This window comes from Podarcis raffonei, chromosome 11, assembly GCF_027172205.1.
Source record: "Podarcis raffonei isolate rPodRaf1 chromosome 11, rPodRaf1.pri, whole genome shotgun sequence".
Lineage (NCBI taxonomy): Eukaryota > Metazoa > Chordata > Lepidosauria > Squamata > Lacertidae > Podarcis > Podarcis raffonei.
The window spans coordinates 24,353,970-24,379,267 of NC_070612.1; the positions used below are offsets into that span (position 1 = coordinate 24,353,970).

A 25,298-nucleotide genomic window follows, 5' to 3' on the forward strand; every position below is an offset into this window, starting at 1 on the left:
CCAGGCCAAAGCACATTCATCATAAAATTTCAGGGGCTTTGCCCAGCTTTTGACTGGATCAATGTCAGGTGTGAGTGGTCTTTTCCATGACATGTAAATAAATACCTATGTGGTAAGACAGCAACAATTGCAACACTGACCCAGGATGATCCCGAATTGAGCTGAGGGTGGCAAGGCCTTGCATCAAATTTCCCACCTGCTTCAGTTTCACACACAAAGAACTTTTATTATCACAGATGGAAAGTTAGAAGGCTGGCAGAAGAAAAATGAAGCTCAAATGCAGGGGGACGGGAATAACTTTTAAAATATTGATATTTTAATGACTCATTTGCTGATCACATATGCTCTCTTTTATATGTGACAGATTTTAAAAAATGGTATATGTAAGGGAAACTGACCTAAGGATGCGGGTGGAAATGTTCACTGGAGAAGAAAAGGAAATTTTGGATTTCTACAGTTACGTATAATGTTTCAGGGATGCTGATGCTGCCACCCAATGCCTTTAAATGTATTGCTTCGGTGCTGAGGAGAGCAGTATTCAAGACAAGAAGCATCAATTAATAAAGCTTTTAACCAAGCACCACATTAATTGGGTCGCTTGGAAAAACCCCTCTTCCTGTTACTCCATTATAATCTTCATAATGGATGTGTTACAGCAATCCAAGAGGCTCCCTCTCTGCACCACTTTTAAATAAATAACATGGAATCTTGCCATGCCTGACAATGCATAGGTACTAGGACCTTTTTGAAAGCAAGTCTCCTCCCACCACTAAAAAATAAATAAAATCCTAGTCATTCTTTTATAAATCTTCCCATACCTATGCATTATCAGGCAGTATGCTCTAGAATAAGCAGATTTATCCACTTTCTAGAGCATACTGTTTAACAACCGTGCAAGCAAACCCATCTTATTATATAACAAAATAGAAAGGGTTATATTAAGTCACACTGCCTGGATTGTATAAGGGAGCAAAAAATAATAAAAATATGCAACTAATCCCTGATGTTTCTTTGACGTTGCACACAAAAGAAGGGAGGGGAAAATAGTCCCTTGGCATGCATTTCTTAGAGAAAGCATCATTCGTATTCTGGTGCATACCCTAGCAAAAAGGGGGTGGGGCAGAGGGAGGAGAGGAGGAGGAAAAGCAGAAAGGAAAAGGGAGGAAAAACAGCCCTTTTCACCAAATACCCCTTCACTGAAGCAGGAAAAGACTTGTCTGGAAAAACACTGAACCTAAGAATTAACTTGAAAGAGTTAAAACAAAAACAGAAGTTCTATTTTCTGTTAAAGTCATCAAATTCAACAAGGCGACAGAAAGGGGAGGGAATGTGTTTTCATGGTGCTGGATTAAAGGAAAAACAAGAATGACATCATAAAATGTACACATTTTCCCTGCTGGGTTTCTCTTGCGTTGTAAAACTTGCATTACGTCCCCAGTGTGGGATTTATTTATTTTTAATGCACCTCTCGATTACAGTCCCTCACTTGCATCGCCATCCCTTGGTGCTAAGGAATCGATTGTCACAGCGTACAGCAAACAAGTATTGGGATAACTCCACATTGAAGTGTGCAGCAGTTTACTCACCATATCCACGAATGCCTCCTGAATGGAAAATTGTTTACATGCATCATGTTCATGGTTCTATCGGCCTCAGTCTTTTCCTTGTCCAAAAGCTTTATCTGTTACGGAATTCATAGATACATTCCGCAACAACTGCAGCATCAGTTAGTGTCATGGGCTATTGCAAAAAAGTATTGTATTCCACATAAGTGAGAATCTCCAGGATTCAAGGGCAGAATTTCCAGAAGGTTTTCTAGCTATGCGTCCATCCATTAATGCAACTCACTAGTATTTCGCTTTTTAAAAATCACAAAAGGAATCATATATGTTTAACAACTTATCCTAAATGAAGGCAACGGTTCCCCTTGATAAATCCCAGGTATAAATTAAAGCATCTTCTTGTGCAGCAGCATTTTAGACAGTAGGAAAAGGTTAGTCAAAAGAGAGTTCTTTGCCATCTGTGCTAGATCAGTTTTTAAGAGGAAATGCAAAACTTCACATGGTTTTGCCATGCTGTCCTTTAGAAACAAGTATTGCTTTTTCTTCCTTCTCAAACACATATTCATCAGTGGTTGCTTTAATTGTGTTTCCTCTCTTTGCAAGAAAGACCAGACAAAGAATGGAGGCTGATCCAATACAGAGCAAACTTTTCATCTGGAAATATAGGCTCTCCGCTCTCTGCCTGATAGGAGGGAGCCTTAAGGAAGTGTGTTATGCTATTTTCCTGCTCCATAAGATAAGACTACAATGAAATACCATTATGCACTGAAGTTGTTGTCATGATCCGACTCCAAGTTGCCATTTAACCCCATAATAAAGCTGTCTTCTACCTGGAAGAAAAAATGACTAATGCTGCAATACCACACACACTTAGGAGGTAATAAGTCCCATTAAAACCACTGAGGCTTACTTCTGAGTAAACACACCGACGGTCGTGATGGAAGTGATCGATTCCTTTGCTGCAGAGCCTTGTTTTCTAACTAGATATTCTACTTTGTGTGCACCTTCACGTCTTGGCAGAATTAGGCGGAGAGTTTCAAGTCCTAAGTAATCAAAGAATCCCTTCCCTGGAGTTTCTCCTCTTCTTTTTTTCCAGTTTCCCCCCCGCCAGCAATCGGCTTCTCAACACCGGTTATTCTTACTCCTGAATGTCTGGCCACATCCTTGGATAGGTAGAGCGTGAAGTTCAGGCAAAGCCAGGCTTAGACCTTCCGGACCAAACGGCGCAGGCAGCAGGATGTTGCTGGTCTCCTCCTGCTGCGTCCCCTTCGACCCCCTTTGTCTCCTTTTCTTACGGAAGGGCTCAGGACACTTGCAGGCGAGTCTGTGCCACGAGAATTGTGCAGCAGAATTAGCTCCAGGCTGCAGCGAGCGCGGCTGCCCGACAGAGGATGTGCTCGCGTCAAGGGGCCCCTCTAGGTGGGTTCTCCATCCTGCCACCGCGGCTCCTCTGGCGCTTTTCACCGACGGCTCCGAGAGGGGCGCCGCTCCGTTATAGCAAAAGGTGGGTGGCAGAAAATAGAGCTGTGCCTTTTTTAAAAATTAAAAATAATACACAAAACCAGGCTTGCCTACCTTCCACGAGCCCTGCTCCTTAAAAGCAAGCAACACGCCAAATATTCCACCAGCCTATTTTGCAAGATTTGCTTTTTTTCTCTCTTTTGGAAAGACATGACGTTCAACCTCCCTCTTTTGTTTCCCCCCCCCCTCTCCTCGCTAAGGGGCGGGAGCGGGGCGGGGACGCTCACCAGGTCCACCCGGGCTTTGCATCGCCCAAGCAGCCGTCGTGACGGATCAGGCTCCCCACTCAGCTATTTGGGGAGGAAATCCTGTACGACGAGCGTCACACACAAGGACAACAATCCCATAAACGGCTCGCCCGGTCATAAAAGGCTTCTTGCCGAGGAGTGTCCGCGATAAGAGGCGCCGCGAGCGCGCTCTTTTGGCGCTGCCTATTTCCTCTACGCCGGCGCGCCGGGCTACTGCGCGCAGCAGCTCCGCGCCTCTCCAAAGAGCCCGCGGCCCTGTGGTCATCGGAGAGCGAGAACCAGGCAGCAAAGTATTGGGGACTAAAGGGATCTTGGGGGCGAAGGTGCCTTTGTTAGGAACAAAGCAGCTGCTGCTGCTGCCGCTTGGTAGGAGGTAGACCGGGCGCTCTCCTCCTTCCCGCCCCCACCGGCTGCTGAGACCGGGGTGCCGGGAAGGTAGAAGGGGGTGTGGCGACGAGGCGATTGCCAGGCGAGTCACGCTGCTCCAAGTTTCCTCCTCTCTCTCTCTCTCTCCCCCGCTCCCCACCCAGCTGCATTTCCAATACAAGACGGGTCAAGCGGGGTGCAGGTTGGATGAGCATGCAGGAATACTGTAGTGAAATAATAAATGCCTCCATCAAAGAAACGTTTGCGATTCAGTTTCCTTTCTCGTTTGAGCTGCAGGTTGGTTGGTTAAATACACACACACAGACACAAACCTCTGCAAAGTACATTGAAAGAAAACACGGAATGGAAAAACAAAATGAAATGGAAAAGCACCATTTCAGCCGAACGCAGCCTTTGGCCAATTCCATTCAGAGCCTGCATTCTCTTTCCAAGCTGTTGGCAAAGGCTATGACTCATCTTGCTGTAGAATGTCTTGTACGCCGTGGATGCGACACTATTTTTTTTTTCTTCCTTTTCCCCCCTCCCCCCTTTTTTTAACTGAAACGCTGGGATTGCCTAAAAGCGTCTGGGTTCTTGGCGCAGTACAAGAGAGGGAGATTCTGCCCCAAATAACAATATGCGTAATAAAGAAACGCAGCACGCAGCCACCGGCCGGAGAGTGTAAAAAATATCAATATATACAAACACGCAAGGATGAGTTCACACGTGCCTGGCACTTGGTGGTAAGTGCTGCTCTACTTGGAATGGACTGCCTTGGAAGGCAGCAGACTCCCCTTCACTGGAGGTTTTTAAACAGGTTTCTTTAGCTGTGATTCCTGCATTGAGGGGTTGGACTAGACGACCCCTGGGATCCCTTCCAACTCTATGGTTCTATGATCACTGCAGCATGAAGCAATGAATGGGGAAGAACAGCCATGACAGATCATACACCAGAAGCAACATTCTCATTTCATCACACTATGCAACCAAGCTCCTGTGTGTAACCTCCTTCCAGTAACACAGATCCCTGTACAAGTCTGATCAGGATGCACAGACAGTGCCAGACAGAGGCAAAGGGGAAAGCACCCGCACATAAGCTGCACTCCTGCCACCCTGGTGGAGGCTGGTGGTACCTTAGGGGAAATGGGGCATGGCCCCAGCAACCTCACCCACCTGCCTTCTTACAGCTACTCCAGGAAGTGGCACTGCCTATCAGCTTCCTCCTCCTCAGTCTCTGTGTTGTACAACTAAGCAGGGAAGAGGACAGGGACAAAACCAGCTGGCTCTCAAGCTGGAATAGCTCAGCTGGTAGAACATGAGACTCTTAATCTCAGGGCCATGGGTTTGAGCCCCACATAGGGCAAAAAGTTCCTGCATTGCAGAGGGTTGGACTAGATGATTCTCATGGTCCCTTTCAATTCTACAATTCTGTGATTCTATTATTCTGCCTGCCATTGGCTCTGGCTCCACCTGCTGCTGTGCTCCCTGACATGAAAGTTACTGAGAGATTGGCTTGGCATGTGTCTGTTTGCTCCCTTTTTTGCATTGTCTCTTAGCACATCATTTCTCTCCCCCCCCCCATGTGTGCATGAATTGGCATGCATGAAAGAGAGGGGGGCGGGGAAATAAATAGATGGTGGTACTGTAAGGTCAGGGTTTGGAGACAAAAGTCTAGGTCCTCGCTCAGCAGATGAGAAGGAGAGTTTTGCAATAAGTGAAATAACACTTATGGAGCCCTATAACCCACTTAAGACCATTAGGTTCAGAGTCTAAAATTATCTAACAGCAGCACTGGAATTGGACCATAGCTGACGTGCTCCGGGATTCACTGCAAAAGATCCCCCAAACTTGCTTTCATGCAAAAACTTCGAGTTGACCATTCTTGCCCACTAAGTGCTCCATATGGTGTTGAATTGTCAAGGCCAAATCAGTATCAAGAGATAAGTCCCATGCCATTGCATAAAGAAAGGAAACAAAACATTCCAACATAGGAGCCTACCAGGTTATTCCAGGTTAAACTACCGTATTTTTCGCTCTATAACACGCACCAGACCATAACACGCACATAGTTTTTAGAGGAGCAAAACAAGAAAAAAAATATTCTAAATGAAATAGTGGATATATGATTTTTGTGGTTCATGCTGTGCCCACAGACATGTGATCTGACAGTGAGTTTGGAGTAGCCCAATGCAAAAATCCTGAGGATCCATGTGGATCCATGCTTTGTAACCACGGAGGAGGGAATGAAGGGGAACCATGGACCCTCTGCTCACGACTGCAGCAGATCCCCCCCGCCACTCGGAGGTATTCGCTCCATAACACGCACAGACATTTCCCCTTACTTTCTAGGAGGAAAAAAGTGAGTGTTATGGTGCAAAAAATACGGTACTTGCCCATACAGGTTAAACTATTTGTCCCAGAATTGTCTATTAAGTATTATCTACTCTGACCGTCAGTGTCTCTCTGGGATCTCAATACTTAATAACATTATACAACTCTGTAAGCGAAATAAATGTTTAACATTCATCTGAATTTTAATCTTCTTTATTAGAAAGGGCAGTTGTGAGTATTAAATAAAACAATTCTAAATGGAAAATGTGGTGATGTCTTTGCTAATGCTGAAGGCTTGGTGTTTCATTAGTTGGATTAGCCATATTTTCCATAATTGGAAGTTCTGACATGTCTGCGTTCAGCTTTCCTCAGAGATCAGATTGCTCTGAAGTCAGAAGTCAGGGTTGGATTTGTCCTCCTCTGCCACTGCAGCCCTCATGACATAGGAACCACTTCCCCAACCCCTTCAAAGTGTGATCTTGTGTGGTGGTGGGCTGTGTGTGAATAATGCAACAAGGGAGGCAGAAGCTGTTAGCATACAACAGTCCCATCCCAGCAGTCCTGCTTAAGCAAATACAGTCTTCCCTGCTTCAGACAGTTGCCCTCCATCTCACAGTGAAGGTTGGAGCTAGCATACTTGTTCCCATTGCACCCTGCACATCCTACAGCTTCAGACAGCCACAGCTTCCCCCAAAGAGTGCTGGGAGTTGTTAGGTGATCCTTATTCTCCTCAGAGTGTGACAATTCCCAGAGTTCCCAAGAAAGGAGGCCTTGATTCCTTCAGCACCCAGGGGTCTCCTAACAACTCTCAGGAAACTTTGGGAAAAGTCATGTATGATTCTGCTTTAAATGTATAGTTCAGACAGGGCCTAAAGCAGATGCTGGGACGTGGGTGGTGCTGTGGGTTAAACTACAGAGCCTGGGGCTTGCTGATCAGAAGGTCGGCAGTTCAAATCCCTGCAACAGAGTGAGCTCCCGTTGCTGTCCCAGCTCCTGCCAACCTAGCAGTTCCAAAGCACATCAAAGTGCAAGTAGATAAAGAGGTACCGCTCCTGCGGGAAGGTAAACAGCATTTCTGTGCGCTGCTCTGGTTCGCCAGAAGTGGCTTAGTCATGCTGACCACATGACCCAGAAGCTGCCTGCAGACAAACGCCGGCTCCCTCGGCCAGTAAAGCGAGATGAGCGCCGCAACCCCAGAGTTGTCCGCGACTGGACCTTTTTTAAAGCAGATGCAGTAGCCTCCAGGTAGCCAAGCACAGAAAGATTTACAAATGTGTGTGTGTGTGTATGTCAAATTCCAAAGGGGCCATCCTGTTAGGCTGCAATAGATTATAATGGATTGCTTTGAAGTCACTTCAGCACCAGATGAAAACAAAAACCGGCCCCCAACTGCCCCATCTTGCTTTGTCCTGTATTTTGCCAGAACAAAGGTGGCAACCTCACCCCACTAAATAGAGATTTTCCCCACTGTGGGTCTAATAGCAGCTCTGGGAGTTCCAAAAAAATATCCCAAATAGCAGCTTCAAAAGATCCAAACACCTCCAGCAAATGCCTGTTTTAGTTCATCTCCAAAATTAAGCATCTGCCTCATCAGAATAAAAGCAGCTTCTGCCTCACCTCTTGAACAAAAGAAGCTGCATCCATCATACCATCCTGTGAACACACCAGAGTGCATGTGGGCTGGAACAGATCCATTTTTTCCACATGCACTTTTGATTGCTTGTTTTGGTTCTTGTTCTTGTTTTATTATGTATTTTGTGTTTTGATCTTGTATTTTTATGTTGTGAAGCACCCTGAGATCTTCGGGTGAAGGGTGGCATACAAATTTAATAAGCAACAATAGCCGCAACTCTGTCTCAATGCCTCCTGCCCACAGTGGTGGAGGCTGCTTTATATTTTGTCAACATCCTTCTGAAGCCAGTGCTTCCAAGGCAGTAAGAGAAGCTGTAAACTAAGTAGCAATGTTGAATGTTGCCCTCGACTTGCAGATCGTTCTTCAGGTTCATGCAAACCAGTTGTGGATGTCGCAACAGCACACTGTAGACCTGCATTTGGCCTGTTGTTTGCTATAAACTCTTTAATCTGCCAGGGTGCTTCCAGATGGAGGATGTTTGTGGCTTCATCACTACCAGTCCCAGAGGGGCTGTGATGATCTTAGCACTGATTTCCAGTTGCTCAAGAGCACAGCAGGGAATTAGCAAGGCCAGCAGATGTGACAAAGTGCAGAGAAGCACCTACCCTGGGACTACAGCACACAGTGCTGCAAGACTGTGTACCTCTCTTTTCATCCCCCAAGAATGCTTCCTGCCCTTGTGGTTTAGAAGTAAGTCATTCAGTCAGCTGTGTGGAGGCTGTTGTTCGGATATAGTCTCAGCAAGGATATTCTCTATTGTATCACACTACCTTCAGGCATAAGGGACGTGGGTGGCGCTGTGGGTTAAACCACAGAGCCTAGGACTTGCTGATCAGAAGGTTGGTGGTTCGAATCCCCACAACAGGGTGAGCTCCTGTTGCTCGGTCCCAGCTCCTGCCAACCTAGCAGTTCGAAAGCACGTCAAAGTGCAAGTAGATAAATAGGTACCGCTCAGGCGGGAAGGTAAACGGCTTTTCCGTGCGCTGCTCTGGTTCGCCAGAAGCGGCTTAGTCATGCTGACCACATGACCCAGAAGCTGTACGCCTTTTCCCTTGGCCAATAAAGTGAGATGAGCACCGCAACCCCAGAGTCGGCCATGACTGGACCTAATGCTCAGGGGTCCCTTTACCTACCTTCAGGCATAAGTGGCTTTCATCTTAGCCCTTTTCTCCTGAATTACCACCCTTGCTAGCTCATTTTTATAGAGCATCTAGAGGATCTTGTCATCAGCCCACTGCATTTCCGTTCTTTTTCTTTTAATGCTGCCCACCTGTACTTTTTCAGCTCTTTCTTAATAATAAAATGCAATTGCAGCAGCAGTCAGCTGTCAGGGACTAGCTGGACAAAGAGGAGTGGAGGGAGACACCAGCCAAGGAACCCCCCAGGGAAACCCCAGAGGAGAAAGGCTCAGAGCCAAGGGATCAGTGGTGGGACACTGAGGAGAGGTCAGAGGGAGAAGATTGGGAGGAGAGGCTGGATGCTGAAGGGGCAACAGGGTTTAGTGAGCTGGGAGAGCTGGTGACAAGGAGCAGATCAGACTCTGAGGCTGAAGCAAAGGATGTGGGTTAAGAGGCTGCTGTAGAACCCAAGGACTCTCCCTCTTCTGTGGCAACAAGTTCCCCTCCTCCTTGGTCTCAATGAACGCACAGGAGAATGAGGAGGGCAGAACAGAGACCAGAGGCGCACAGACGCAGTCTGAGACTGCTTGGGAGACATCCAGGAGAGTAGGAGCCTTAGAGAGGTGTGGAAGGACCTTCAGTCCTGGCAACTGCTCCGTAGGAGCAAGACCTACAGGCAAGTATTGCTGAGTTGCATGCAGTTTCCTTGAATAAAGAGTTAACTTCACAGACAGCTGACTTTGCCTCTTCATGCTGACCTGCATCTGACTCCAGCCCTAACACCGGCCTACTATGGTATTGAGGCTCCCATACCTTGAAGTAATGGTGCATTATTCCTCCCTATTTGCAGGTTCAACCTATTTACAGAGCATTCCACCAGGTCGGAGCCAGCACTGAGAAGACCCTGGCCCTGGTGGAGGATAATCTGACTTCTTTAGGGCCTGGGATGCTGGGAGCTGTAACTATATGAATTGCAAACTACAGTTCCCAGGTTTTTGGGGTTTTTTTTTTTGCTGGTGGGGGTGAGGGAGATGTGCATTCATTGTATGGTGTGTACACAGCCCAAGCGCCCTCTTTTCTGGTGAAGTATAGCTGGCCACCCTAAGTCATCTTGATTCTGTTCTGCATCCAAATGCAACAGTAAAAACTGCCCATCCTATGCACATGTATTAGAGAGCACCTAGAACCATAGAATCGTAGAGTTGGAAGGGACCCCGAGGATCATCTAGTCCAACCCCCCTGCAATGCAAGAATCACCTGCCACTGAACTCGGCAGAATCCACTTCTAAGCAAGCGTGATTATGATCAGGCTGCAACTGATGCTTCCCATGTCTTAACTGTGGGAGAGGAAGTGAGCTGTCAATGGCTACTGGCCATGGTGGTTATGCTCTGCCACCACAGATGGGAGGCTGCAAAGCTTCCGAATGTCCATTGCTGGAAATCTCAGGAGGGGAGAGTGCTTGTTCTCATGTTCTGCTTCCTGGTTTCCAATAGGCACCGTGAGAACAGGATGCTGTACAGTGGTACCTCAGGTTACAGACGCTTCAGGTTACAGACTCCGCTAACCCAGAAATAGTACCTTGGGTTAAGAACTTTGCTTCAGGATGAGAAGAGAAATTGTGCTCCGGCGGCGCGGCGGCAGCAGGAGGCCCTATTAGCTAAAGTGGTGCTTCAGGTTAAGAACAGTTTCAGGTTAAGAACGGACCTCCAGAACGAATTAAGTTCTTAACCCGAGGTACCACTGTACTAGACAGGCCATTAGCCTGATCCAGCGGCCTATTCTTATGTGACATTAACCAAAATGTTTACATTATATAAAGTGTTTTGATGCACGCCCCAAGTTACACTTAGTACTGGTTTAATGGTTCATCCTTTCTACTGCTCTTAAGACTCATTCCAAGAGAGATTAATGGCCTCTGGTGTCCTATTTTTCCTTGTTATTATTAGAAACGGACTCTGTTGGCACAATGACTAGTTAATGAGACAGACACGGCACCAGCTAGTGGGTGTGGTGGCTGCAACGTGTCAGAGGTTTGTATCATATGTTGCCAAGTGAAAAGGAAATGGCGTAAATGTAACCTTTGAGGTCTGGCTATCAGTGGATCCATTCCATCAGCATGGGGTTTGTGGAATGATGAACTGATCCTGGGACCCAATGCCATGCCAACCCTTGCCCTGCCTGCTTCTGTCAATAAAGATTTGGCCTGATTTTATCCCCTCACCGTTGTACCGTCTGGTTATTTTGCAGCTCTCATGGGTCACATAATGCTCCTGCCTGGGCAAATAAAATTGCTCTTGACTATTGGCACCATATTAAAAATGTATTCATTATTATCCATCAACAATAAAACATTAGCATAAGTATTTAAAGCTCAGTCAGATATATCTTTTGAAGACCTGTTTTTAAAACCAAAATGTTGCTTTGTTATTCTTCTCATTTTGAATTTCAGACCTGTTAATATTCCATGCCATTTCACCAAGTGCGATATTATTTATACTGATTACAAGAAACACAGTCAAACCAATTTATTTCTGCATAATACTGTGTCACTAATTGCTTTAGTGCAATGTCATATTATCCTGGGTGCAGGGGAGGGGGGATGTAAGTCAACAAAACCTTTCCAAAAGTGATTAATTCAAAATGCGATGCACTCACTCCTCATACTATGGCAAAGATTGGAGAGTTACTGAGCACTTGCAGAGCTTAATGCATCCCAAAGGGGTTTCCAGGTATTTGGCACACGCACACCTGTTTTTTTAAAAAAATCTTATTAAAAGTGTAGATAAGAATCATTAAAAGGCAAGCATCTTTATCCTATGGACCAGGCTCTGAAAAGAACGTACGAGCACAGCTGTATTCAGACCAAATGTCCAGCGCCCTGTTGCCAACAGCAGCTATCCAGATATCTCTGGGTCATCCACAAGCAGAACACAATGGCCCCAGGTTTATCCTACTGTTCCCCAGTGACTGGCATTCAGAGGCAGGCTGTCCCTGATCCTACAGGTAGCATAGAACCATAGCTATTAATAACATTATACTGCAAACACTTATCTAGCCTAGGATTGCCGATCAGAAGGTCGGCGGTTCAAATCCCCGCGACAGGGTGAGTTCCTGTTGCTTGGTCCCTGCTCCTGCCAACCTGGCAGTTTGAAAGCCTCCGGCGGGAAGGTAAATGGCGTTTCCGTGCGCTGCTCTGGTTCGCCAGAAGCGGCTTAGTCATGCTGGTCACATGACCTGGAAGCTGTACGCCAGCTCCCTCGGACAATAAAGTGAGATGAGCGCCGCAACCCCAGAGTCGTCCGCGACTGGACCTAATGGTCAGGGGTCCCTTTACCTTTACCTAAGCTGGTGTCCAAGAGCACATCTTGTACCTATAGTAAATTGTATATGTTAATCACACATTGTGCAAGTCCTTCCTTCTGCATTTCTTGAAGTTTCTTTGGATGATTGCTTGCATATGCCCAGTGGGATAAATTGGGAATACCTTTTTTTTTCTTCTGCCAGGATTTTTCAATCAGTTAAATGTTGCTTGCTGCCCTTGTTTGCACTAACCATAACTTGTTGCTATAACCCTGGACACGATCACAAACATACACTGCAACTATGGCTTAGGTTGCAAAGCTAAGCCCTCCCCATGCACCCATGCACAAGAAATCCCCCAGTGAAACTGGCTTTTCACAGTGCAAGCCAAGAGCCCAGATCAGAACAGCCAATTTAGCACCCTCCAGATGCTGTTGGGCTACAACTCCCATCATCCCTAGCCATTAGCCATACTGGCTAGGGCTGATGGGAATTGTTGTTGAACAGCAGCTGGGAGGCACCACATTGGCTACCCTTGGCCTGGAGAGTCAGGGAATCTGTGCTAACCATGGTTTGCTCAGTGTAACCCTTAACTATGGTTAGTGGACACCCCAATTTGTAAACTCATTTTGACCCACCTTGTTTCACATCTTGGCTTACAACCAGCCATAGAATAAATACCAATGGTTATATGTTCTGCTTGTCTGCAGTCAGTCCTACAATCAAAGCCAGACACTGGGGCGCTGTGGTTTTTGTTTCAAAGAAATTTAGGAAAGTAAAAGATCTAGAAGGGTTATCAAAGTCCTCTCATTGCCAATGAATCCTAGTTCTTTTAGTACATTTACTCATGATTTATTCACAACAGTTTTAAATTAGCTGAGCTTCTCCCTTGGGGAAGTTAGTCCACAGACTTATATTTCTTGTTAATATATAATCTTAAAGATGGTAACAAATAGGCCTTTAATATACATGTAGTGATTCATATTGAAGAAGCTTTTCTTTTTTTGCCTAACTCATTAGACAAATTTTACTGCCATCCCACCAGTTCCAACTCACCCTGAAATAGAGTTTAAAAGCAAGCAAAGAAAATATTTTACCAAGCTGTCTGGTTTCGGATCAGCTCTGAGAGTTTTGCTGCTTGGTCAGCACAGCTAGCATATCAACAGTGCAGTCCTAAAGCTGCTTACTCAGAAGTAAGTCCCAGGTTGCTCAGTGGGGCTTCTTCCTTAGTAAATGTTCTTCAGATAGCAGCTTAGGGATGCAGACTGCTGGGAGTTAGTCCTACTGATCACTGAAAGATTTACCGTATTTTTCACTCTATAACACGCACCCGACCATAACACACACGTAGTTTTTAGAGGAGGAAAATCCATAGGCATGCCACCCGTAGGCATTCCCTCCATAACACGCACAGACATTTCCCCTTACTTTTTAGGAGGAAATAGTGAGTGTTATGGTGCAAAAAATACGGTACTTCTATATCGGGGAGGGGAACTTGTGGCATCCCAGATGTTGCTGGACTCCAGTGCCCATCATCCCTAATCACTGGTTATGCTGGCCAGGGCTGATGGGAGTTGGAGTCCCAGTATTTGTAGGGCCACAGGATTTATGTAAGCAAGCATAAGATTTGGCTGGATGCTTTCTTCCTTATTGAATAGGATAACATGTTTTGAAAACATTGTGAGTAAAGAAAGATTCATCTTAAAGCATTCCAAAGTTTTCTGACCTTGGAACTCTCTGGATCAATTCACATTTCTAGATAAAGAAAATATTAAAAAAAGGCTTTACTTAAAAAAAACAGAACCCCCAATTCTTGCATTTGGAGAAAGCAATTTTTGGAGTTCAACAGTTTGGTGCCTACTTGATTGAATTTGCTCTTTTTAAACATACCGGAATGAAAGGTTTGTTGATATGATTTGTGGAAATCAAATATCTGCAATCTATATATTTTTATATACAGTATGTATGATCTGAATGACTTTATAAACTGAAAAAGAATGGGGAATGAAACGAAAAGGACAATATGTATGGATGCCCTCTGGAGACAAACAATAAGTATTTTTGGTATCACCTGGGGGGGGGGCAAAAGAAGAAAAAGAACTAAGGTGGCTATCATCCACACATGATATCGCTGAACCAACAACATAATGTGACTGTAATTGGGTCAAAAATGTCTGTTTGAGGTGACAATAATTGTCTTACATGGGTTAAAGAAAGTTGTTTAAAATGAGTTAAAAATGGCTATCAGCTTGGATTGTAAAGGCTGATCTTCTTGAATGCAAGGAGGCAGGAGTGGATATAGATGCTTCTGCCCTGATGATATTTCATGTCTGTTTTAGACCTGCCAAATCCATAGTCTATCTCCTTGGTCTTTTCTGCAGTGATGTGGTTTAGACAGAGGATGGAGCTGGAGAAGATGGACTATGAAATGTACGGTCATTAATGTTTAATAGAAACTGGCTGCCTAATACACCATTTGCACTCAAGTTTAAATTATTTATGGGGAGAAACCAACATCAAAGGTATCGTTTCTTCCTGTGTCCCTCCCCCCACCTTGCAAAACTGATATTCTTTGTCAGATACCTAACAGAAGCATTTTCCTTAAAAATCATTGCAGGCTTGCCAGAGGAGAAAAATTATAAAAAGGAAGCAATGGGTTTTCTATCTTTCTTTTTTAAAAAAAAAATGCATTGAAAATTTAAGTACTTCAGTTTCACCCAGTTGCCATTCTCACTAAAATGGGTATATGCCACAACTACTGTGTGATATGCTGAATCCATTTCTAGATTATAATAGTCTAGAATATATACTATGTGGATTGTTACACACCATCCCCAATATTCCAGGGGTTTCAAGCATTTTTCCAGGGTTCAGTTTCTGTAGAATGAAGGTCCACAAAGACAGAACATAAGGTTTTATGTGCATATATATAACCTCAGCATAGGATGGAGGGGCTCACAGCATTAACACCCCAAAAGATCTTGCTCTTCAGTTAGTCATAGTTTTAGATTCAGAATAAGATCAAGACTGGGTCCCCCACTTTCAGCCCAACTCGCACATACACAACAATTCTCTAGTCTAGCCCACTTTGACTTATTGTTCTCCATCGATTCTCTCCCCGATGCTTTTTAACATCTTTATGCGCCCCCTCGCCCAGCTTGTTCGGAGTTTTGGGCTGGGTTGCCATCAGTATGCCGATGACACCCAACTCTATCTGTTGATGGATGGCCATCCTGACTCGGCCCCAGACACACTGACCAGATGCCTGGAGGCTGTGGCTGGATGGTTACGTGGGAGCCGGTTGAAGTTAAATCCTTCGAAGACAGAGGTCCTCTGGCTGGGACGGGACGATATGGGATTGAGGGGGCAACTCCCATCTCTTGCGGGGGTGCAGTTAGTGCCAGCACCGTCCGTTAAGAGTTTGGGTGTAATCTTCGATACCTCCCTCTCTACGGAGGCGCAGATTACAGCTATAACAAAGGCGGCATTTTTTCATCTCCGCCAAGCTAAGCAGTTGGCCCCTTATCTCTCTCGCCCTGACCTAGCCACTGTGATCCATGCGACGGTCACCTCCAGACTGGATTATTGTAACTCGCTCTACGTGGGGCTGCCCTTGAGACTGACCCAGAAACTCCAGCGGGTGCAGAATGCCGCGGCGAGACTCCTTATGGGGTCTTCGCTGCGAGACCACATTCATCCGGTGCTATATCAGCTGCACTGGCTCCCGGTGGAGTACAGGATCAGGTTTAAGGTGCTGGTTTTAACCTTTAAAGCCCTATACGGCCTAGGACCCTCGTACCTACGGGACCGCCTCTCCTGGTATGCCCCACAAAGAAACCTACGGTCTGCAAATAAAAACATCCTGAAGGTCCCAGGCCTCAGAGAGGTTAGGCTGGCCTCAACTAGAGCCAGGGCCTTCTCGGCTGCGGCTCCAATCTGGTGGAACGCTCTGTCAGAAGAGACTAGGGCCCTGCGGGACTTGACATCTTTCCGCAGGGCCTGCAAGACAGAGTTGTTCCACCAGGCCTTTGGTCAGGGCGCAGCCTGACTCCCTCCTCTGGCAACCTGCACAGAGTTTTGCTTAATGGTTGCCATTAACTTGATTTTAATTAATTCTTATAATGAAATATTTTTAGAATGTTGGTTTATTTGATTGTTTGATTATTTGATTGTTGTTAGCCGCCCTGAGCCCGGCTTCGGCTGGGGAGGGCGGGATATAAATAAAATTTTTTATTATTATTATTATTATTATTATTATTATTATTATTATCACTCAATTAACTGTAGCTATAGCAAACTAGCTCATTATTTTAGATGCTGATGGGGTCACGCAAGTGGCCAGCTATGGTTTTTTGAAAAAACTTGCCTGTTCAGTCCAGCAACCTCTAATATTCTAACCCTCACTGGATACAGAATCCCTGGAAGAGACTCAGGATATCATTCAGACCAGAGCTTTCCAAACTTGTCATGTTGGTGACACAAATCTTAGACATGCATCATTTCACAACACAGTAATTCAGTTTTACTAGCAAACCGGAGGTTAAAGTAATCCCTTTCCAGCCCCATGAGGAACGCAAGGAACATTCGTGCGACACACCTACACACTGCAGCTGACACACACTAATATGTCACAACACACAGTATGGAAAGCTCTGATCTAGACTGATCCCCCCTCTAAACTTATAACAGTAGATACATCATAGAAATCCCCATTTGGCTAGCCATATTTGGGTAAGTGATGAGCTTTTCCTGGTGACTAAAGTCCTAAAATGACTTATAGTTCTGCACAGATTGTTCCTAAAGCTATTTCCGAGCACAATTCAAAGTGTTGGTGTTGACCTTTAAAGCCCTAAACGGCCTCGGCCCAGTATACCTGAAGGAGCGTCTCCACCCCCATCGTTCTGCCCGGACACTGAGGTCCAGCGCCGAGGGCCTTCTGGCGATTCCCTCATTGTGAGAAGCAAACTACAGGGAACCAGGCAGAGGGCATTCTCGGTAGTGGCGCCCGCCCTGTGGAACGCCCTCCCATCAGATGTCAAAGAGATAAACTACTACCTGACATTCAGAAGACATCTTAAGGCAGCCCTGTTCAGGGAAGTTTTTAATGTATGACATATTAGTGTATTTTTGGTCTTTGTGGAAGCTGCCTAGAGTGGCTGGGGAAACCCAGCCAGATGGGCGGGTACAAATAAATTATTATTATTATTATTATTATTATTATTATTATTATTATTATTATTTACTGTGGGGGGTTGTGTAAAAATCAGGGGCCACCTTTCCTTTCTTGCACACCAGCAGATTGTTAGGCCACTGGCCATCATTGGGAAAATAGCAAGCTTTAAGGGCCATGATTGGGAAGCAAGATAATGCAAAGCACACATCACTTCAGGCTATGGCAGGAGTGCTGCTGATGTCATTGCAGTGCCCACCTTTACTTGGGATGGATTTATACCTGGCCTATCCCAGTTGTTTTCTCCTCCCTTTCCTCTCAATGACTGTTAACCTACACCACGTGTACCCAAGATGGTGCCATTCAAATGCTGTTAGACTACAAAACCCATCATCCATGGCCATTGCACATACTAATGGGAGCTGTCGTCCAACAACACCTCGAGGGCCTCAGGTTCCCTATCCTTGCAGTAGTAGAAACTGAAAAGGAAAGTGTTAGGAAAGAGCCATTGTTGGCTGCCTGTGACGTCTGTGCTAGTGGAGAGATGCAAGCATTGATCATATTGAAGAAGACAAGGTTTCCTGCCTCAGGGCATTCAGATTCATGCAGAAATTAAATAGAGGAAAGAAGTACAGTTGGTCATGTGGAGAAGCTGACTAATATCCTTTCTATACACTCGCAAGTTGCAACTGCCACTGAATAATGAATTGATTGTTAAATCCTTAATGAGATTTATTAAATGAATGTGAGTCAAATATTCTCAACCTCCAAAGCTTTTATTGCTCTCCTTTTAATCTAAAGCAGTCTGACCGGGAGTGAGCATGTGACAATCTAAATCATAAACTGTTGTTGTTTTCCAATTACAGGGCATGTTAGCACGAAGGAGTCTTATAAAGGGCACCTTAAAGACCAGGGACAAAACACAGCTTTTGGTGATATCACCAAAAACATTGAAGGAGGTTTAGACATTGACTCCTTGGCACTATAATCCTATCGCTGTCACAAATCTTTCTGTGGGAACGTAAATAAGGCTTTAGCTTCTTGGCCAGGATACAGAAAACTCCAGAGCTATTTCTTCATTGCTCAGGGAGGTTGCAGAACTGTTTTTTAAATTGTTACCTGCACCCCAAATCACATAGTAAACTGAAGGAAGTTTCACGTTAGTAGGGTAGGGGCAAGGCGGGAGCTTTAATTAAAAGTAGTATTGCTGGTCATGCACAAGCCCTTATATGCCTTTCCGGGTCCCAGTCCTTGTTTCAAATCTTTGTAACGTTCATGCTACTTTCAAACATCTCTCAGCAATCATGAGGACCAGAAACTACTTTAGAGGGTAGGGGGAAATGATTTTTTTTTTAAGCATTCCTAAAAATGATTTAAGGGACGCGGGTGGTGCTGTGGGTAAAAGCCTCAGCGCCTAGGGCTTGCCGATCGAAAGGTCGGCGGTTCGAATCCCCGCGGCGGGGTGCGCTCCCGCTGCTCGGTCCCAGCGCCTGCCAACCTAGCAGTTCGAAAGCACCCCCAGGTGCAAGTAGATAAATAGGGACCGCTTACCAGCGGGAAGGTAAACGGCGTTTCCGTGTGCGGCTCTGGCTTGCCAGAGCAGCGATGTCACGCTGGCCACGTGACCTGGAAGTGTCTTCGGACAGCGCTGGCCCCCGGCCTCTTGAGTGAGATGGGCGCACAACCCCAGAGTCTGTCAAGACTGGCCCGTACGGGCAGGGGTACCTTTACCTTTACCTTATCTAAAAATGACTTGAGAGATTGCATATCCAAGAGAGAGAGGAGCAGGCTGCATGTTTTGGTGTGGTATCATCATGTTTTGCAGCATCAATATGGGAGAGCCTCTGTTCAGAATATTGCCATTAAAGGGGATAAGAATTAATGTGGGGCAAAGCAGAACTCATTAATAGCAACTCCTTCATGCAACTGAGGAACGCACAGCAGGGCCTTTGTGGAGGATTAAAAACAACAACTGGACACATATTGAGAAAGGCAATCCAGAGATACTTCATATGGCTCAGCTCTCAGAAAATAAACCATGCTCAGTGCCATTAATAGTCTCAGGTGCAGAGGCTACAAGAATATCCCTGAACTGATGCTTGGCAGAATCCCAGGAATTAGCTGCCTTGGCTGACCTAGGCGTTGCCTTCAGTTCTAATTCTCTGAAGCGCTTCAGGTCACTCCAGGCTGGATTTAAAGGTAGCACCATTCAGTTCTTCAGCAAGAACTAACCATGGTTCCAACATGTTTCCAGCCTTCTGCAGCCCCCCAGATAATGGCCTCACAATGTCTTGAAGGACTGGGGGAGTTTACCAAGATTTTTGTGCCAGTATTTCAGACAGGGGTTTGAGTTTCTCCGAGCCTGCTACAAAGGCAGCTTTCATTCCAGGTGAAGCTGAATTTGATGAATGAAAGCTTCTATAAATGATAGTTTGTAGCATTCTAAAATATTCTGAACAAGCTTAAAAGGGCATGGTCCAATGGTGCATGAAGCAGCTCGCTTGCAGAAGTTAACCAGGTCTGGATTGAGTCCGTGCTAGGATGGGAGACTGCAAAGAAGCCCTACGTGAAATACCCACCCTGTAGAGGCCTGCCTGGCACCTACTCTAATATCCTTTTAGAATTTAGACACATCATTGAGCATAAGTAAGAAATCCCATTTTTTATATGTTGTGTGGATTTGGCTACAATAAAGCTCTCAAGCTGGCTTTATCTTTATCCACCCCCCCAAAAAAAAACCACACACACTCAAAAATAAAATTTTAGAGTCAATGCAAAGTTAGCATTTTCCTTTCCTCTCTTTCTTCCATACCTGCTCAGGTTTAGCAAGGATGTTCTGTTATGTAGACTGCCCACTGGATCAAAGGTGCTGCATGAACACTGGATACTGTTTTATACCAAGTCAGATTGCTGGTCTATCTAGCTCAGTATTATGTATATAGAATCATAGGATTGTAGAGTTGGAACATAAATTAGCTCTCAGTCTGAGGTCTTTTTTAGCTTAACAGGAGATGTCAGGAATCGAACCTGGGATGTTCAGCATGCCTTAGCATAGGACTCAGCAACCTTTTTCAGCCGTGGGCCGGTCCACCGTCCCTCAAACCATGTGGTGGGCTGGACTATTTTGGGGGGGGTGGGGGTGGGAAATGAACTAATTCCTATGCCCCACAAATAACCCAGAGATGCATTTTAAATAAAAGCACACATTCTACTCATGTAAAAACACGCTGATTCCCGGACCGTCCGTGGGCCGGATTGAGAAGGCGATTGGTCCGGATCTGGCCCCTGGGCCTTAGGGTGCCTACCCCTGCTTAGCATGTGCTCTACCACTGAGCTATAGCAGAGGGAGGATCTATCAAGCACCCAGTGGGTATTCATCATACAATTGTTATGGGGGTTGTTGTATAATACAAGTAGTGCATTAAATACATCAAACTCCTGGTAATCCTTCCTATGGCAAACACAAAATGCCATTTAAGCATAATATTCATTGCATAATCAAATCTACTATCACAAGGAGATTTCGTTAATACTAAGAAATTCAGGAAAATCCTTGCGATTTGCATTGCCAAGGCAGAAATGGAAAACATTCGGGATTACATATTTCTTCAAGTCAAAAGTGCAGTAATACCAGGGTTAAACAGAGTTCAAAATACTTTTGAATACTGTGAAATAGTTCTCTGTAGCTACCCAGTCATATATGTTGCTTACTAAAAGCTACAATCCTTAAGCACACTTAATAGAAAACTGCACTGGAACAGGTGGACAAATAAACCACTTAGAGGTTTTCCTTGTAAACTGTAAATTGCTTGGCGACTTTGCTACAGTCAAGCAGTATATAAATTCTGTTAACAGTATTCTGACCTCTAAGGAGGCAGCTTGCTATGTTCACAGTATCATAGAATCATAGAATTGTAGAGTTGGAAGGGACCCGATCGTCTAGTCCAACCCCCTGCTTTGCAGAAATAGCTATTTGACTTATTCCTGGAAATTGCAGGATAGTTTGTTACTGCTATGGAACTTGTATGATCTGTTCCTATAGGTTGGCTTTACTGTTGATGTGGGATTCAGGTTTGTCTTTATCTGAAGTTGCATTAAAACCAGAATCTCCTTAGGCCGTAAAAGCAGGAGATAGATCCAAGATTATTTTTTTTAAAGGAATTAATTTATAAGTTAATTCTCCTTTCTCTCTATTCATACAGCAGCATGGCGGGTCCCCTGAGGCCATTCCTGGGTTGCAGCAGGTGCAGTTTTGACAAAGAAGTGCTTGAGTCTTTTGTGTGTGGCAACAGATTGGTGCAGTTCCATGAGAATCCTCTCCCACCTGAGATCTGGAATATTTTGCATAGGCTCTTGGGGTCTGCTAAGGGCAGCTCATTAACCGTACGTCTCTTCACCGAAATGGCGTACAACGCCTTTCTTCTGCCATAGAACAGAACTCAATGGAAGTCTGCAGGAACACTTAATGAATTGACTTGTTAATCACAGGCTTTATTGGGGAAGTAACCTGGTGCCTTTATTACTCAGCAAATCTATTCCCAGCCACACACTTATCTTCTCATGGAGCCAATGTAATTTATGTTAATAGAAGGTTTTCTTTGTTTAAACTAACTCTTATATATGCCTATTAGACTAGGAAGGGTTATGGGGAGAGAAGAAACCCTGGGTGGAAGATTATCGGTTTTTTGCCAGCCATAGAATCACACAGCTGGAGGGAGGGCTTGCAAGCCCTCTAGTCCTGCCCAACCCCCTGCTTGATGCAGGAAATCCAGAGTCTGGGCATCGCAACAAGAGACAGCTGTCCAGCCATGATTCTGGGCCATGCAATATCAGCTGGCAACAGTTAATGCCTCCCAACAGAACCAGCTGTTCTGTGGAAGAATAATGCATCTTGGACCCTTGATAGGAACCTAAGAAGCTGCCTTACACCAAGTCAGACCAATTTTCCATCTAGCTCAGTGTTGTCTACACTGATTGGCAGAAGCTCTTTCAGATGGGGGACATTTCCAATCCAGAGATTGAACCTGGGACCTTCTGGAAGGAGCAAACACACTTGGTCCATGCTATATTTCCTAAATCAAGCAAGAACCAATGCCATTCTTACTGCCAATGTGCCATTGTCTATTCCAAGAGTAGTACTGCTAACTCCTCAAAACTACCCAATAAATGTGCAAGATACAGTGGTACCTTGGGTTAAGTACTTAATTCGTTCCGGAGGTCCGTACTTAACCTGAAACTGTTCTTAACCTGAAGCCCCACTTTAGCTAATGGGGCCTCCTGCTGCTGCCGTGCTGCCGGAGCACGATTTCTGTTCTCATCCTGAAGCAAAGTTCTTAACCCGAGGTACTATTTCTGGGTTAGCGGAGTCTGTAACCCGAAGCATATGTAACCTGAAGCATATGTAACCCGAGGTACCACTGTATGTGCAAATTTGTGCATGGTTGCACTCAAAGATCTAGTAACTACCACCCTATGGAATTTTTTACCTGAATGTCCTTTTTTAAAAAAACCAACAATGGAGCAATTGCTAGTATGGATGCAAACTCAAGTCTCTGTCATTGACAAGGCCAAAGGGGGCAGACAGGGAGGAAAGAGAAGTGAGTCAGCCCAACCTATTTCATCTTCCTGGAAGAGCCTGATGGATCAGACCAATGTCCCATCTAGTCTGGCATTCTGTTCTCCCACCAGCCACCCAGATGCCCGTGGAATCACTCAAGGGGGACCTGAGCACAAGAACCCTCTCCTCTCTTGTGGTATTCAGAAGCAGGACTGCCTCCAACCGTGAAGAAAGAGCATGGCCATATTAGTAGCCATGGATAGCTTTATCCTCCATGAATTTGTCCAATCCTCTTTTAAAGCCATCCATCTTCCTCACCCCAGTTCAGCATCTCAGCCTCTGCCTCCTCCTCTTGAGAAAGGGAGTGGTGTAGGTTCCATGCCCTCCAGGGCCTTTCCATTCCTCAAAGGGAGGACCCTACATACAGACAACGTACTGGGGGTCTAGAAGTGCACAGCTCCACAGGCAGCATTACAGAAGCAGGTTTGCTCCCATAGGATGAAGGGAGTTGCCAAAATACTAAAGGTGATTCATTAAAATGTAATGTAAATCATCATCATCCCCTTCCCCTCCAAAGTCATAGTTCTTGAATTTCAGGTGGGTAGCGATGGCATACACAGACAGCTTCGATTGATTCATTGCATTTAAAAATTTAATTCATAGTTGCTGAGGCGCTTCACCTTGATGTAAAGCAAAACAAGGTCCTGAAGACTTTCACATTAATGTATTAATAGATAACAGGTTCCATCTACAGTAAAGACTGGCACAGATTCAAGCGCACTCAAGCATCAGATTGTGATGCTTTCACTGGCTGACCTGTTCTGACAGCTCCTACCTAAGGCTGCCTCAGAGAGCTAGGAAGGCTTTAATCACCTCTCTGATTTTATTTCACCCATCATATATATATGGTTCGCTCTACCTTTCCTTCATTGAAATGGCACACTCCGCCTCCCCCTTTTTAACACAAATGCAACCCTGATGAAAGCCCCGTCTCCTCGCCTGACCTTCACATATTTAGCAGAAAGGTCTACAGGGAAATTCTAACGGCATATAGTTCTGGTTGGCTGACCTCGAAAACGGATATTATGGAGCTAGAAAAGGTTCCAAAAAGGGCAACCAAAATGCTCCAGGGGTTGGGTTGCAGCAACTCCCCTCCGAGGGAAGGTTGCAATAATTGGAGCATTTCAGTTTAGGTGAATAATGACATGATGGAGTCATATAAAACTATGCAGTGTGTGTGGAGAGAGGCAGGTTTTTCTCCGTTTCTCAAAATACAACAAAGCTGAATGTTGGAAGATTCAGGACAGACAAAAGTAAGTACTTCTTCACAAGCACTTCACAAGAATTAGGGAATTCGCTACAATGGAACCTCGGTTTTCGAACGTAATCCATTCTGGAAGACCGTTCGACTTCCAAAATGTTAAAAAAAAGAGGAGCAATGGGCACTCAGCAAAATCCACTGAGAAAGCATGTTCTCCTTCATGGAGAGCACGTGTTGCAGTGGGGTCTAACAGGACACCCCCTCTTGGTTGATGGGTGGGATTGTTTAAATGTCCAGGATTGTGACTGGCTATTCTGGGTTGTTGGGCAAATTATGATGTTGCCAATTTGTGGGATGGCTTGAGGGTTTATATACTTGGCATGCAGCATTTAACGTTCCCTTTTGCTGCATGCATCGGATCACACACCCACCCTCCCTAAGTTAGGGCTTGTGTGTCTGACCTTGCTATGCCTGTCATGGGGTCGTCTGCTTTTGGGGCAGGGGCCTGGTAGGAATTTTGTCCATTTGGCTGATTGGCTGGTGCCATTTGGTTTTTGCCTACTGCGTAGCAAATTGTCAAAACTTGTAAGGTTGCAGTTAGGCATTGGTTAAAACTGGTTGGTGGAGGGGTAAGGATTGGCTGTGCCTGCCCCTCCAATGCTGCTGCTGCAAGGGAATTCCGTTAAAGGAATCCAGCGGCTTGCCATGCTTTTGTCCGGATCCCTGGTAAGGGGCTTGGGCTGCGCAAGATCCTGGGAGCATGCGGGGAGAGGTGAGGGTCTGGCGCCCAGCTCCATCCTCTCCCCAAATGTTTTCCCTTACTGACTTTCACAGGGTTGTGGAAGTCAGTTCTGTTCCTGGTGGAGACAGATAGTCATAACCAATGCCTAAGCAACCACTCACATTATGTATTTTAATAAAGTTGTGACCAAAATTATGCCAAAAACCTTAAACAAAAATTCTGTGTGAATTGTGATTTATTTAGGGGGTGGCTTGGGGACCTCGACACGCAAAAAAGAAAAACAAGCAGCGGAAGCCATTCAGCTTCCAAGGCGCATTCGGAAATGGAAGCAATTACTTCCAGGTTTTTGGTGTTCAGCTTCCGAAACGTTCGGCTTCCGAGATGCTTGAAAATAGAGGTTCCACTGTAATCTCAGAATGCAACGATGGTTACTTCTGGGGTAGAGAACATGACAGGGATAATCACATGGTGATTGATGATAGCAGACA

At 45.3% G+C, this 25,298-nt stretch overlaps 1 protein-coding gene across 6 annotated transcripts in view; it reads right to left on the reverse strand.

The window, feature by feature from the left end:
- Nucleotides 1-25,298, reverse strand: part of PDE4D (phosphodiesterase 4D) — a 634,082-nt gene that overhangs the window by 303,089 nt on the left and 305,695 nt on the right. Inside the window, exon 1 of one of the 6 annotated variants that reach the window (XM_053408761.1) lies at nucleotides 1,587-2,553. The exons of the other annotated variants lie outside the window; for them this stretch is intronic. Within the exon in view, the coding sequence (XP_053264736.1) occupies nucleotides 1,587-1,639 (53 nt within the window). The 5' untranslated portion in view covers nucleotides 1,640-2,553. Of the gene's footprint in view, nucleotides 1-1,586; nucleotides 2,554-25,298 lie in introns of those variants that run through there. 6 annotated transcript variants of the gene reach the window in all.